This window comes from Camarhynchus parvulus, chromosome 1, assembly GCF_901933205.1.
Source record: "Camarhynchus parvulus chromosome 1, STF_HiC, whole genome shotgun sequence".
Taxonomy (NCBI): domain Eukaryota; kingdom Metazoa; phylum Chordata; class Aves; order Passeriformes; family Thraupidae; genus Camarhynchus; species Camarhynchus parvulus.
The window spans coordinates 87,038,905-87,054,578 of record NC_044571.1 but is presented as its reverse complement, the minus strand read 5'-3'; the positions used below and the strand labels follow the sequence as shown (position 1 = coordinate 87,054,578).

Sequence of the window (15,674 nt, the reverse complement as noted above, 5' to 3'; positions counted from 1 at the left end):
CCCGCCCCCGCCCCCGCTCACTGGCGCAGGCCGGCACGTGACAGGGTCAGCGCCGCGCCGGGCGCCAAATTCAAACCGGGGCCGCTCCGGGAGCGCCGGGGCCGCCGCCGCCGCCGCCCTGCATCGGCCCTGCCCCGGCCCGGCAGCTGGTGAGTCCCGACCATCCTCCGGGGCCCCTGGCACGGGTCGGCACCCTCCGGCAGGCCGCGCTAAGGCCACCGCGCGGGCGGCAGAGGGCAGGGCCTGGGCCCGGGCCCGGGCCGGGGTGGCAGGCCCCGCGGGAGCAGGTGAACTCGCTGGCCGGGGCGGCAGCGCAGGGGCTGGAGCGGGGGAAGGAGGAGCTGGGAGCGCTTTGGCGCTGCCCTCCGTGCGCCCTCGGGGCAACGCGCACACAGCGGTGCTCCTGGGCCTGTGCGGGGGTAGCAGATCGAGGCCTCCTTGGGAAGTGACGTGCTCCTGTTCCTGCTCGCAGGAACGCAGCCTGAGGGAGGCCGGCTCGGGGTTCTTCCTTCGGCGCTGTCTCTCCTTAAGGGGGTGGAGCAGATCGCAAAGGGCCATGCTTGTGCTGGCTGCCAGAACCCGCGTGGAATGATCGTCGGGCTGTCTGCTCCCTGTGCATAGGGCATCAGCTCAGGTTATCTGCTGGACTCTGCTTTGTATCAATTTAGGAGATTCGTACTGAGACTTTTCTCGTTTACTTGCTGACCCCGTGAAATCTACCAATGCAAAAGGCCTCCTTATTTGTTTCTATTCTGCTTGCCATCTCTAATGATAAACAATAAGTACAATTTGTATATTGTTCTGGTGCAGTTTGCAGAAAGGCACAGGCTCCACTGAATTCCTGATAGCATTATTAGTAGTATTCTCACAGCATCTTACCCTGGAAGCAGTATCTCTGAATTTTACATCCTCTGCTTCCAGCTTTATAGACTAAACCACCTCTTGTCCAAAAGTTTGACATCTAAATTGTATGCTGCCCAATGACGAATTTATGTCAAATCTTAACTAATCTATGAAAGGAATTAGAAGTACATTTACTTGGTGTCTAGCTTAAAGCACCTTACTTCTGCTGCATTCATTGTGTGCATACCTTACACATTCGTTGTGTGCCTTTGTAGTGTTCAGGGCAATCTCTGCTTCCCAGGTCTTAAACCATCTATAAGTTCCCTTTTCACGCAGGTTGTGTAATCTGCTGCTTAGAGCAATCAACTGTAAGAATCAGCGCTGCTATTTCTATATTCTGCCTCCTCTCCAGCTTGCTGGCTGACGCTGGTCACATTATAGCTCAGTCTTTCTGTAAAGCACATACACACTTTGCTCATTATTATGTACTTTATGATGCAAGTTATCTACTCTGCAAATCTCTCTCCCATCCGGCTTACACAAGGTGTGGGTTAGGGAGGTACAGAATGATTTTTAGTAGCCTTGTCAGCCGTACTAAATGGTTTCAATTTTAATTTTCCATTTGTGTTTCCAGCTTTGTAGCAACTGCTGAGAATGTGTGCTCTGTGGGAGGTCTTGAGATGATTTGCTGCAGCCTTTATGTTGTACCTTTTGTTTTGCAGGATTTGTTCCTCTCCCTTTCAATGGATAGTGACAGTATAGACCAATAATGAGGACCAGCCCTCGCAGGCCCTTAATTCTCAAAAGACGAAAACTGACCCTCCCACAGAACGATGAATCCAGTACTTCAGCAAGAGATGAGAACAGAGGTCAGGATGAAAAGGCTCCTAAGCAGGAGCACAAGCAGGAAGACCAACACAACAGACAACCCAGAGACAAAAGGGACTGTGGCCTGCAGAAATTCCCAGCAGGAATAAAGATAATTGACCACCCTACAATGCCCAACACACAGGTGGTGGCCATCCCTACAAATGCTGATATCCAGAGCATCATAGAGGCATTGACAGCGAAAGGAAAAGAGTGTGGCAACAATGGACCCAACAAGTTCATTCTCATTAGCAGTGGGGGCACATCCCGCTCAGCAGGTCCAGCAGCATCGCAGCACCTCCCATCAGAGAAGAAAGCCAGTGCAGCCATCAAGGCTGCAGTTAGTCAAGAAAGAGAGAAGAATGTTGCACAGATACCTGGTCTTGCAGGCAGTACAGCGCTCTGGCATTCAGGAGTTGATCCTGTGGTTGGACAGGAGCAGGAGACCAACAGTATGTAGCCTTTACCTTTTTTTTTTGTCTTGACAGACAAAGAAATGTGAAATGGGCTAAGGAGTACAGCACTTGCATCTTGGTTTTCAGTAATTATTAATATTTTGTTAATTACAAAATACCTTTGGATTGGGTTCTAATCATCTACATAGCTTTGCATATGTAGTGAAATCTGAAGGATTATAGTGGACATCTTTTTTTGGTGGAAGACATCTGGGCTTCTGACTTAAGTTTTGTGCTTTCTGTTTCTTGAAATATTAGATTAACATTGTCCTGTTTTGGTTGACAATAGTCTAGTTTGAGTGTTTTTTAGGCTGTAGCTCTTTTCAGAAATTGGGTGACTACACATGAAATCAGGAATTAAAGGTGAATTCTTTCCACAATATTAGTGTTGCAATACCATCTTTTTGCAGTGTGACTGGTGCCTTCCTTTTGACAGCTGAGATGAAGGAGTAGCAGGGTTACTTGTGGGAAAGCAGGATTATGATGAGGGGAAGGCTGTAGCCTACCTGGGCTAGAGTAAAGCCTTTGACACTGTCTCCCACAGCATTATTCTGGAAAAGCTGACAGCCCCTGGCTTGGTCAGGTTCACTTTTCACTGGTTTAAAACTGGCTGGATGGCTGGGCCCAGAGAGTGGTGCTGAACTGTGCTGCATCCGGCTGGTGACCAGTCACTGGTGGGGTTCCTCAGGGCTCAGGCCAGTCCTGTTCACTCTGGATATCAATGATCTGGATCAGGGGATCGAGGGCATCCTCAGTAAATTCACAGGTGACACCAAGCTGGGCGGGAGCGTGGATCTGCTGGAGGGCAGGAGGGCTCTGCACAGGGATCTGGACCGGCTGGATCCATGGGTCAAGACCAATTGTGTGACGTTAATAAGGCCAGGTACCAGGTCCTGCAGCTGCATTGCAACAACCCCAGGCAGTGCTACAAGCTGGGGGAAGAGTGTCTGGAAAACTGCCCAGCAGGACTGGGGGTACTGGTCAACAGCAGCTGAACATGAGCCAGCTGTGCCCAGGTGGCCAAGAAGGCCAATGGCATCCTGGCCTGTACCAGCAATAGTGTGTCCAGCAGGACCAGGGCAGGGATTGTCCCCCTGTACGCAGCACTGGTGAGGCCACACCTTGAGTTCTGTTTTCAGTTTTGGGCCACTCATGAAGGAAAGACATTGAGGTGCTGGAGGCTGTCCAGAGAAGGACAACAGAGCTGGTGAAGAGTCTGGAGCACAAGTCTGATGAGGAAGCGCTGAGGGTGCTGGGGGTGTTCAGCCTGGAGAAAAGCAGGCTCAGGAGGACCTTATCACTCTCTACAACTGCCTGAAAGGAGGCTGTAGAGCAGTGGGAGTTGCCTTCTCCTAGACAACAGATGACAGGACAAAAGGGTATAGCCTTAAGCTGTGCCAAGGAAAGTTCAGATTGGACATCCTGAAGAATTGCTTCCCTAAAAGGGTTGTCAAGCATTGGAACAGACTGTCCAGGGAGGTTTGGAGTCATCATCCCTAGAGGTGTTCAAGAAACAACTGGATGCTGCAGTCAGTGCCACGGTCTTGTTGATAACGTGGTGTTTGGTCACAGGTTGGACTTGATGGTCTTGGAGGGCTCTTTTAACCTTAATTATTGTGTGGTTGTTACGTGGGCTTGTTATCCCAACAGGCAGTGGTGAGACAATGAGCTCTGTGTTGGACAACAGCCTCACCAACATCCAGTGGCTGGGGAAGATGAGATCTGATGGGCTAAATCCCTCTTCTGTGAAGGAGGACACAGAGAAAGAGAATCAGATGCCTCTGCAGGAAAGAGTCAAGGTAAGTAGGAAAATACAAGAGCATGTGCTAAAACTTTTGATAAGGCAGTAATCTACATGGATCAGAATACTTGCAAGAATTAAGCATTGCTATCTCTAAGTAACCTGAGTTTGACCTTTACTGATATGAATAGCGGAACCCGGAGGATCCAGAGGTGTTCCATGGGCCTTCTTGTCAGCTTCATGAACATTCATGTATCACCCCTTCTGTCTTTCAGACTGAAGAGGAAGCTGCTGCTGCTGTTCCTACTGCTGCTGAGTCCTCCTCATGGCAGGATTTGGTGTCAGAACGACCTCCTTACTCCTACATGGCCATGATCCAGTTTGCCATCAACAGCACGGAGAAGAAGCGCATGACCCTGAAGGACATCTATACCTGGATTGAGGATCATTTCCCTTATTTTAAACATGTAGCTAAGCCAGGTTGGAAGGTAACAAGCAGGCCCTCAAGTTGCTGTGGGTGATGTTACATGCCTTCTGGATCAAAATGAAAAGTTGTTCCCCAGCCTGCAAAGCAAGATGGAAGGTCGTTTAAACATTCCACCCCAAATGCACTCTCACTCCAGATGTTCACTGTACCACTTCTTGTATTTCTTGCCTCATCCTACTTAAACAAGATGATGGGATGTTTGATCACTGGAGTGAGAATAGGGATCTCAAGAGTACATAGAATAAGAGACTGAAGGCAGGGTTGGCTGGGTACACTGTGAACATGAAAGTTTGGTGTTGTCTGCACTTTGGAATGTAATCCTTCTGCTAAGGCGGTTTGAGGTAGGCCTTGCTGTGCTGATAACAAAACTACTGCTTTTCAACCTCCCCCTCTCTCCTTTCTCCTCAGAACTCCATCCGGCACAACCTGTCCCTTCATGATATGTTTGTCCGTGAGACATCTGCCAATGGTAAAATCTCCTTCTGGACTATTCACCCTGATGCAAACCGCTGCCTAACATTGGACCAGGTATTTAAGGTGAGTTGCCTCATGCAAAGAAAATAGGACAGGTTCTCCAGTTTCTAAATGCCACACTAGCCTGATGCACCTTATTTTAACTGTAAGGTCAAGCTGCTTTGACATCAGCCTCTTTGTAGAAGCTGGATTCAGTCACTGCACTTGACAAATAGACAAGCTCTGCATTTGAAGGAAAAGGTGCTGGCAGCTGTGCTTTTGATCTGGAGCTTCTGTGGGATATGTTTATTCTTCATGTGCTGTGCCAAATATAATCGTCAGGTTGTTCAACTTCTTTCCATGGGCCTGATTTAAATTCCTAATGAGAAGATTTCCACTGAGGCCAACCAGGTGTTTGATAAGTCAGTCATAGGATGGAATTGTCCTAGCCCAAACAGGTATTTTAGGAAGATTTTGTTAGAGAAATAGAACTCGGGAGTCTGGTATAGGTGTGTTTAGACTCTTGTGTTTTCTGCAGTGGGTGGGTAGAATTAACTTTTGTTTGCTCAGATTGTATAAGTTTAAAATGTCTGATTTGTCTCCCTCTTTGGTTGATAACTTCATCTTAAATTTTTTTCCTGTTCAATGCCTTCTGCCACCAGCCGCTGGACTTGGGGTCACCAACATCGCCTGAGTACTCTGAATCAGTAAGAATTACCATCTGGCTCGGGGCTTGATCTTCCATTCTCTTCTTGCCAGTCACTGAAGGAAGGGACAGCAGGCTTGGGGAGGGGGACTGGGTCACTGCTGCATCTACTCATACAGCTCCATGCTTACCCTTTGTGGGGAGAGGGGTCTAGCCAATGTTTGACTGCCTTCAGATGGTACAGTCTCTCGAGCTGCTAAAGCTGGACAGCTTTGAGCAACTTGGAAGTCTACTGCTAAAGTAGACTGCAGTGGACACCAGTAGGCTTCAGAGAACAAGCCCAAACAGATTTCTGGTAAAATCATCTCCATGGCCACAGTTCCAATATGTTCTGGGGCTCAGATCCAGAGAGAATAGGATCTCTCTGTGCTCCTTTTTCATTTTGGAATCCACTGCATTGTGAGTGACTCTTGGAAGGATGAACCTGTTTGCTGTTGCTCTCTCATTCAGCTGTTTCAACAGTGAAGAATTTGTAAACATCCAGTCAAACACTTTTCTGTCACAGCTACAACCCTGGCCTTCTTTCCATCTGCTCAGAATTCTGATCCCATTGTTGCCTCTGCTATTCCATTTGAACACCTATCTGGTCTATGGTTTGTATCGACATCCAATATACAGTAAAGCCATCCTATTCATTGTTCCTCGGGCACTGAGGGTGCCAAAACCAGCTCACTTCTGCAATAGAGTCTGCAGCTGGAACAGCTCTGTCATGTTGTCTCTTTTCCTGCACAGCTTTTGGTAGGCAGCTGGCTTTGGGATGGCATGGCTACAAACCAGCAAGTGGCACAGATCTAGAGCCAGCCCGAGTGCTGGGTGCTAACAGCTGCTCTCTTTGCATTAGTCCAGCACAGACCTCTGGTTTCACAGTTCTCAGTGAGGCAGCAGAATAAATGTGGATTTGATTCTTTTAATCACTCTCTTTTCTCCTTCTCCTCTTACTTATCTCACAATGTCTGCAGCAACAACAGAATCGTCTTCCAGATCCTCTGAAGAACATGGGAAGCAAAACTGACCCCCAGAATTCACGTAAGTGTCCCCAGTGGTCTAGGCCAAAGAGAATCAATCCAATAAATCTGGAGCATTCTCCCAGATTTCTTTAGGAATAAAAGTGGAGTGTGTTATCCCTGTTTGCCAGCTTTTATGCTCCTTACTGCCAGGTTTGAAATGGAAAGCAGTGTTGCTGTGTCTGAGGGGATGTGATGGTGCGATGCTGGGCATTTTGCACTCAAATGGGGTGAGAGCCCAAACTTGAGGGGTAGGATCTGCATGAAAGATTATTCTCTTGTTCATGAGGCTTCTGGCTTAGTATTTGTATCCTTAAAATTAGCAGAGAAGGCAAGTGATCTGATCAAATGTTTCTTTTGGGGTGTCTAGAAAGACTTTCTGTAAGGTGCCTGGGTTTCAAGAGATAGCAGTGGAGAACAGGCAAAAGTGAGTCCCTTCTTTTCCATTCCAGGCCGAAAGATGAAGCCTTTGCTTCCTCGTGTCAACTCCTACCTGGTTCCAATTCAGTTTCCTTTGAGTCAGCCTCTTGTCTTGCAGCCTTCTATGAAGGTTCCTCTGTCCATGGCACAGGGAGCATCCCTTAACAGCTCAGAGACTTTGCAGAGCAATAAGCGTGTGTGCATTGCTCCAAAGGTTGGTTTCTTGCTTTCCAAGGAGTTTTCAGGGGGGTTAGTGTGGGTTTTTTTCCTGGTTTTTTTTTCTTTTTTTTTTTTTTTTTTTTATAAAGGGGGCGAGGAGGGGGCTAAGGAAGATGTGGGGATTTTTTTTAAGGAGGGGTGAGTTTGTTTAAATTTTTTTGCTTACTTTTTTTTTTTTTAATATCTCTTGCCTTCAATGAACCTTTTCTTCATATGGTTCCTTTGTGCATCTTTACTTAGGTGCTCTAAAACTCCAAACTCCTATCAAGGAACTAATTAGTGATAATCCTTGCTATCCTTTACTGTCTCTAGGCTGACTACCACCTGCTAGTTTATTTGCTCTAAGGATGTTTCTCTAATTCACTAGAGGAAGGGGCTCTATGGCTTGGTCAAGACAATTTTTCTTTACTGCTGGGATGTGAAGAAAGAAGAGTGGGAGGAATGGCTTTGTTCTGATCCTAAAACATTCATATTTTTGATTGCTCTATAGACAAGTAACAATAAGGAACTTCTGAAAGGGTATATATTTCATGGAGTCTCTTCCCAGATGATTTCCGTATCTGCTGTTTGCTGATTCTGTGAAGAAGTTCACAGTTATTCCGGGCTCAGGAAAAACAGCTATTAAACAGATCTTTTTCTTGGCATCTCACTGACTGCGCTTATATGCTTAGACATTGTAAAGCTTTAGCTTCTTCCATCCTGTCTAACCATAATCCTATTTTCCTTTGTATGCCTGCTGCTTTATGTTCTCTCCAGCTATGATTTATCTTTCTCCTGTGCTCTTTTTCTTTTGATAACCTCATTTTTTTTCTCTTCCTTTTCCTTGGTTTCTGGGAAAGCTGTCCTCATTCATTTTGTTATTCCCATTTAGATAATATAAGAAAAAATCAAAGGGGTTATATTTTTTCCAGAAATATTCAGCTCTCCTTCTGCCTGTACTCCCAGAAGTTCCTCAGAGCAGGAGTGCTCTGAAGGGTATGACTTTGTCGCTTAGCTAGAATCCTTCCCATGTGATCCTTAGGCTTCTTTCTATCAACTTCACAGAGATCAACCTCAGTCTGTTATAATTACTGCTTTCTGAATATCTTCCTCTTACCCTCTCTGCTGACCTTAAATGCCAGTCTTTCTTTTCTTTCCACTGTTATTTGGATTTTTGGCTAGCTGAGATCCTTGTTTACTGACTGCATGTCACCTGTGTTTCACTGTAGATGTCACTGTCTGCAGAAGAGTCACCCTGTTTACCCGCAGCTGCTGTCAAGGAGGAAGGTCAATGTGATGCAGGTTTATTTTCCCCAGCCCACTCCATACAGGAGAGCAGCTCCCAGCCTGGTGAGGAATTGTCTTCTTTCCCAGAGGGTGCCTGTGTGAAGGAGGAAGAAGGGTCTCAGCTGGATCCCTGGCTGTCCCCATTTGCCTCAACTGTAACAGTCAAGGAAGAGCCAAGCTTATTCTTCCCAGACTCATCCACAAAGGAGAGGAAACAGTTCACCACACTCAAGTCCCCACCTAAGGCAGTTTCTGACTCTTTAGTTATAAAGAGGAGGGAAAGGCGAGAAGTGGGCAGGTCCAGAAGGAAACAACACCTAGCACTGCCTTGTTCAGAAGAGCCTGTCCTTGTCCTGCCAGAAAGCAGCGGCTTGGACCCTTTCCGGTTAGGGGCAGACCATCCCTGCCCCCAGGAAAACCAGCCCCTTGAGAACATATCACAGCTCAACTGCTCACAGGGAGAAGAGGGGGCCTTTAAAACACCAGTCAAGGACATCTTTGGCAAATTGCCCGTTTCTTCCACTCCCAGCAAAGTTTCAGCCACTACTACCCCTTCACTAGAGGTCCTTGATCCCTGGAAGTCTGCTTCCTTAGCCAAAGGAAGTCATGAGCTGGACTTCAGTCCAGTGAAAACCCTTCAGTTGCCATTCACACCCCTCCAGGACAACCAGGACTTGTTGGGTTTTAACAGCACACCGCTTAAAAATCCTCTCTTTGATTCTCCTCGAGAACTGCTCAATACAGAATCCAGTGACATGGTCCTTGTGCCCCTCACAAGCTCTCCAGCGTTTATTCGTGACACTTCCAAGCAATCCTCTGTTGAACTGACACCCTCTGGCTTTACTGAAAACAGGTCACTCATGGAGGGCCTTATCCTGGACACCATGAATGACAGCCTCAGCAAAATCCTTCTGGATATCAGCTTTCCTGGTCTTGAGGATGAAAATTTAGGAACAGACATTAGTTGGTCTCAGCTCATACCTGAACTGAAGTGAACTGACCTGAGGACTGAATTTGACTTGTTCTGATGTTACAGAAAGAACTCCACTCTTCTGAGATTAATTCATGTAATCCAAGACAACTGCTTTTGACTAGTTCCCACATCCTTGGGAGCAGAGAGCATTGACTCCTGCTAAGCTGGGAAACAGCCCCATCAGCTGCTATGGGCTTGCTTTCAAGATGCTGTAGATTTTGAGTGGAACAAGATGATAGAATTTCTCTAGCTTTGTGCTAGAGATAGCTTCTCTCCAGGGATTCTTATCATGAGAACATCTACGTAGGCCCTGAATGGCATTTGCTATTCAAGGTATCAGAAGAAACAATAGTACAATAGGAAAGAGCCTGGGAATCTCCTCCTAGCTCTGTCCTAATATCCCTTTACTTTGTATCCCCTATTACTTAGTACCTTCTGTCTAGTTTTAATGGCTGTAAATACTGTACATTCCTTAAATTAGCCCTTAATTATAATAATAATTTTATTATTGTAGGGTTATGAGAATATTTGGCCTGATAAGGGTTTGACCTAGAGCGTGTTGTCCATATCTCTTATATTCTTCCACCCTAGTTGAAAGCCCAATTTTTTATTTTTTTTACTTCAAAAACACATTGGTCTAGGTTGTCCTAAAGGCAGCTGGGACAAAGATCTAAAAATTTTTTTATATGTGACCCAAGTCAAACTGAAACAGGTTATCTGGATTGCAGCATAAAATCTTGGTTTGGCTTCCTTTCCCCAGGCTGGAATGGAGAAGAGCTTGGATCAAGCCATATAGTTCTTCTGATTCCAGAGGTCTATTATGTACCTAGAGGACTAGGTAGAGACACTTGCAGTAAGATGGACCTCTATTGAATGGTTAAAGCTGCCCTCATTACAGTCAGCAGTTCAAAATGTAAAAGGGAATATAAAATATATTATATTCCCTTTAAATATCAAGGGAATGCTGATATTTCCACTAAAAATTGACTTCTGGAAACACAAGGTATGTATCGCTTGGTGCAATAGAACAACTCCTCCTCGTTCTCTAGAACTTAAGTTATGAAAGAAATTGCCATGGCAAAGATCTGATCCTTCTGCTTGCAGACAAGTGGTGACTGTATCCAAATACTCAATAAAGCTTCTGTGGGAACACGGCTGAGTGTTATCTGTACCACCCCTAGCAGCCTGCTGGGATTGGCCCATAGCACGAGCAACCCCTTCTTCTTATCTCATGTCTGTGTGCTTTGTGATCACTGAGTGAGTGACCACTTGGACATTTTCAGGCCTTGTTGGCCAAACCACATTGGATTTAGTTAACCCACTGCTTCATAAAACGCACTTTTTCCTGCTGCTTATGGGTAAATCCTGACTACCCGAGTCAGAAGCATACAAACATCACAACACAACCAGCAGACTAATCTCTTTATCTTCTAAATGCAAAACAAATATTTCTTGAAAGTATTTCTACCTTCCCCTATAAACATAAAACCAATTTTAGATGTGTGTGTGGGTATCAGAACCGTAGTGCTCCTGTGTACTTGTTAAAGGTTATTTGCCCTCATAAAATGTTTCCAAACTTTGGTTTAATGCTTACAATTTCAGTCTTTCTGGGGTTACAAGGCTGCAGAAGGGGCCTAGTTTCGCACACTTTCTACTAGTACATCTTACACAGCTGTTAACACTCTGCTTGGCTCTCTCAAGGCATCCTCTCTTCCTTTCATCTCACTGCTTGCTCCTGAGAGGATGTGTGCACCTAACTGACACCTGAGAGCCAGCTAACTAAGATCATGTTTCCAGCAAATACTGAAATTTTCTTGTCCTTGGTGTCAATTCCAGGCAGGTGCTCCCCTGCTGTCCCTGTCAGCTGAGGTGCTCTGATGGCCACCTCACATTTTATTTTGAATGTAATAGTGCCAAAGTTTTGTTTCTCTTCTTGTTATGTATTCCAGTGAGAGCACTTCTCAAGGCCAGTGATATCAAAAAAGGTGGAGGGAACAAGAGAAAAAAATACAATAAGCAATTCTGCCTCTTGCTCCCAGAAGAGATGTCCCAGTGTTTTGGGCAAAGTAGTTCAAAGCACCAGTTGGTGAGGACTTAATCACAAAATATGACTATTTCTCTCCATTTATGTTTGCCTGATATTCTGCCTGGATGCTTTCCTTAAGGAAAGGCAGTTACCACCTGTCCCTCTGCAGGCTCAGAATTAGGGTTATAGTATAGTGGTGTGATCTTGTCAGATAGGGGATGCTTCTGTCCCCCCTCCTGCAGTAAGAGCACGGCCATACTTCATGTCTTCTCATCAGCCCACGAGCAGGAAGGCACAGCTCTTCACACCCTTTGCACAGCACTCCCAGGGCTTCTCTGGGTAACGTGTAGGAGCATCCCAGGACTGTCCTTGCATTCTGATAACAGACAAAGCTGTTTAACACCTTCCAGCCTGTAAAAGCAAACATTAATTTAGGATTAAAATTTTAATGTATCTGGGACACACAAATCTACAGGGAGACAGCAAGTGCTGTGGATGCTCTGCTCCTCTGACAACTGCTCAATACCTGGAGTGTGACAGACCCAAAGGAGAAGGTAATTCCCATTCATTGGTTGAGTGGGGTTCCTCCCATTATGTTTTGTCAGCTGCAAAGGACTGGATGCCCACTGAGATGAGGTAAGCAAGGACGATTGCCACCCTTTTACTTTGGCAGCTTGCCTGGTAGTGGAAAAACTTGATCACTTTCCCACATGGAAGAAAAGAGACCCTGTTTTACATTGCAGAAATCTTTTTATGAGGGTGCCAGGCCTTCATTTCTCCCAGAAGGCTGTCCAGTTTTTAACAAAGGTGAAAATTTCTTTTTTAGTAAAGCACCTGACTTCCTCTTTAAAATGCACAATAGACTCAGAGAGAAAAACGACAGGCTTGAAAAATGCGAGCTGGTTCCTGAACAGAAATAGCTTCTCTTCCCACTCCCCTTTTTCCAGAAGAGGTGAGCTACAACTGGATAAAAAGATATTCAGGGCATAACAAAGTATTAGCTGCCTGAGATTAAGAAGAAAATGTCCGGCTTCACTACTCATCTCAGACTGGCTTCTTGCTTTGAAACAAGCAGAGTTTCAGAATGTCAAGACCATGAATCTGAGCTGCCGATGCAGGTCAAGTGACACATTTGTCCTTGTGTTTCAGTTACAACACTTCTTGGAAAAATAAGCATAATAAATACCCAGTTACAGTTTGCAGGCAAAAGATTATGCAAAGCAGATTCTCTTCCACATCTCAAAATCTGTGGGAAGTCATTATATAGAGCACACTGATGAACTGTTTGCATACAAATATATAATCAGAATTATTTATCATCCACATCTGCTTTTTTTTTTTTTGATGCACCAAATTTAAAACCAGAAACATCTAATGATGTTATTTAATAAAGTCAAGGAAAAGAGCCAGCACAAATTATTATTGAGCTGCAGTCAGACATGGATTTATGCTCCAGTGCCTGCTGTTGGTCTCTATTACCTTCTCATGCACGTAAAGGAGGTTGCTGCCAACAGGGCCTCTATTTAGCTGTGTAATTGGTAGAAGGTAGGTTTACTGTACTCATCTGTGGTTGCAAACAGGAGATTAGCTCATTAGAACCCTGACTGTTTAACGGATGGGAAAAAAACTCATCTTCACTGCACTTAGAAAGAATCTCTTAATATTGTTGATATTTTCTATAGAACACTGTTTATCACTACCAGTATGGTATGTTTTCTTGGTGCGTTATATTCTTTCACATTTGATGTATTTTTCTGTAAATTTTAATAAAGACAAAGTTTTGGATAATATTATGCAACAGGCCAGATCATTCCATCTCAACTTTCTACTTTTCTCATGAAGAAACATGTTTAGATTACTTACATGTTTTGGGGTTTTTCACTCTGAATTCTGAGATTGCACATTTGTCTATGCACAAAGCTATTTTTCATTCTGGAATTGTGTTTCAGCTGGAATTTCTATTGTGGATAATGCATCTATATTGCAAATACCTGAAACACTTGATTTAGGAGTATTTATATGAGTGTGCTGGTCTAATCTGTCCTGAGTTATCAACATGTATTTTCCACTTCAAGCTTCACTTTAGGAAAGCTTCTGTTTGAAGCAGTTTTGCCTGCTCTCATGGTAGCCTTAAGGTTTTGGACAATTTGATATATTTAGTATCAATCCAACTCCTCCATGAGGGGAAGAAAGGTCAGGAATGCAGCAGAACTGACACCATAAAGCACATCCCTTGGAACTTGCAGGATTTCTGGAGATGCCTTCAGCATCAGTATGGTTTTCCAAGTATTTGCAAGTAATGATGTCAGTGACACAGAGTGGTCTGATTCCACATTTCTGAGCCACGCTGTAGCTAATTAGTGCCTGACAGTCTGCACTCTGCTATGCATACCCAAGGGACTGGCAGGCCACAGTGATAAGAGCTGTTTTGCTCTTTCCCATGGCTGATTCTCAAGTTTTATTTATTTGCTGTTTTATTAAAATCTTGAAGTCAGGAGACCATGAGAGAATCTCAGTTGCCATTTAAATCATGCCAAGGCCTAACCATCAAGAATGTAACAAACAGCTGGTGCACATAACAAATGCAGCCCAAAGGCTAGGAAACCAAAGGAGTCCAGCACTTAAAATCAAAAATAAAATTACATTGTTACAGCAGCATTGTTATCCATCAAATCCCTGGGGTGATAACACATCCCTCTGCCATTGTATGTGCATTGTGTACACAAAGCTGCTTCTGCACTACAAGTACTACTGTGCTGGTGATTCCATCATAAAATCCTGAATTGTCTGAGCAGAAAATAGCCAAAATGAATATCAGCCTCAGGTAGAGTTATTCCACTGGGGACAGAAGGGGCAGGAAACACAGGGAATGCAGTTCAAGCAGCCCAATTGCTTCTATAAATTAGAGCACAAGAATATTTTGCTCAGGTTAAAAAAAACTTTTGTAGCAAACCTTTTCTTGAAAAGACCTAGCACCTCCTCACTTTGTAAGGATTTTTGTCAGGTTGTCCTTCTTGGCTTTGATGCTTCCCTTTTTATGAGCTGAGCGAAAATTTTCCAGTTTTTGGCTGTTACAAACATTCTTTTAAAAAATCTATTTCACATCCTTAGCAGAGTCAGCTGGCAACTAAAATCTGAGAAGAGATTTATTCAGTACAGAGTGTGCCCCAGCACAGACTTGCTGGAGTGTGTGGAGATTTCTTCCTGAACTTATTCTTTGTGACTTCTAGCAGCTGAGCACGGCAACATGAGCTCTCTTGTGTCCAAGGGACTTCTGCTGGCTGCAGGGAGTGGGTGACACAAAGAAAGATCTTGGTCAGATGAAAATGTCTCAAAGAGTCAAATGGAGACAGGGTTCAGAAGACAAAGAATCATGCAATCATCTAGGTTGGAGAATACCTTTAAGATCATCAAGCCCACAACTAAACCATGTCCCTAAGTGTCACAATCTACACATTTCAAATACCTCCAGGGGTGGCGACTCAGCCACTTCCCCAAAAAGCCTTTTTCCAATGCTTGATAAACCTTTCAATGAAGAAATTTTTCCTAATATTTGTTTCAAACCTCCACTGGCACAACTTGAGGTTGCTTGAGAGCATAAAGAGTCAAAGGTTGGATAAGGACCCCGGATCCAACAGTCCTCAGGTTTAAGACTGGGGCAAAGTGATCAGCTACCACAGAAAAGCATTAGAGATGTGAAATACTTATTTCTGGTCTTGGGTTTGACTCTTTTACAAGGGGTGGGCCCAGTTCCTTGCATGTAGCAGCAAGGAGAGAATACACTGTGGAAAGTGTGCCAATTCACTGAGCAGGACTGAGGTATTGTCCCTGAAAAGCCATCCACAATGGGAGCATGACTTTAAAGATTTACTCTGTGAATACTGATGCTTGAATTATTGCATTTCTAAATGATTCAAGAGAACAAGAAGAACAGGAGGTGGGCTGCAACACCCTTTGGAGTGGCTGACTCCCCCACTGGTTAAGTTAATTTCAGCAAGTTGTGCTGCTGACTGATGAAGAACTTGATTGATCTCTGCTTTAAGGTGCAAAAGAAGCTGTTTACAAACAAATAAAACAGGAAACATCACAGTACACCTGGCAACCGCTGACAGGGAGGTTTTCCACAGTATCTGAAGGGGGACTCTGAAAGTAAAACCTGTCCCCAAAGGAAATGACACTGGAGGCAAAACCAGCCATCAGAGGGATTCTTGCCT

General features: G+C 44.7%; 1 protein-coding gene across 2 annotated transcripts; it reads left to right on the top strand.

The window, feature by feature from the left end:
- Window positions 1-22: 22 nt before the first annotated feature.
- Window positions 23-10,577, top strand: FOXM1 (forkhead box M1). 2 transcript variants are annotated; one of them, XM_030960010.1, is made up of 9 exons: window positions 23-149; window positions 1,566-2,162; window positions 3,816-3,964; window positions 4,182-4,394; window positions 4,802-4,930; window positions 5,509-5,553; window positions 6,512-6,578; window positions 7,009-7,190; window positions 8,404-10,577. In XM_030960010.1, the coding sequence occupies exons 2-9, from the start codon at window positions 1,613-1,615 to the stop codon at window positions 9,454-9,456; spliced, it is 2,388 nt and encodes a 795-aa protein (XP_030815870.1). In that variant the 5' UTR covers window positions 23-149; window positions 1,566-1,612; the 3' UTR covers window positions 9,457-10,577. The 2 variants fall into 2 exon arrangements, with proteins under 2 accessions (XP_030815870.1, XP_030815881.1); XM_030960021.1 differs by lacking the exon at window positions 23-149 and adding an exon at window positions 254-287.
- Window positions 10,578-15,674: the final 5,097 nt, after the last annotated feature.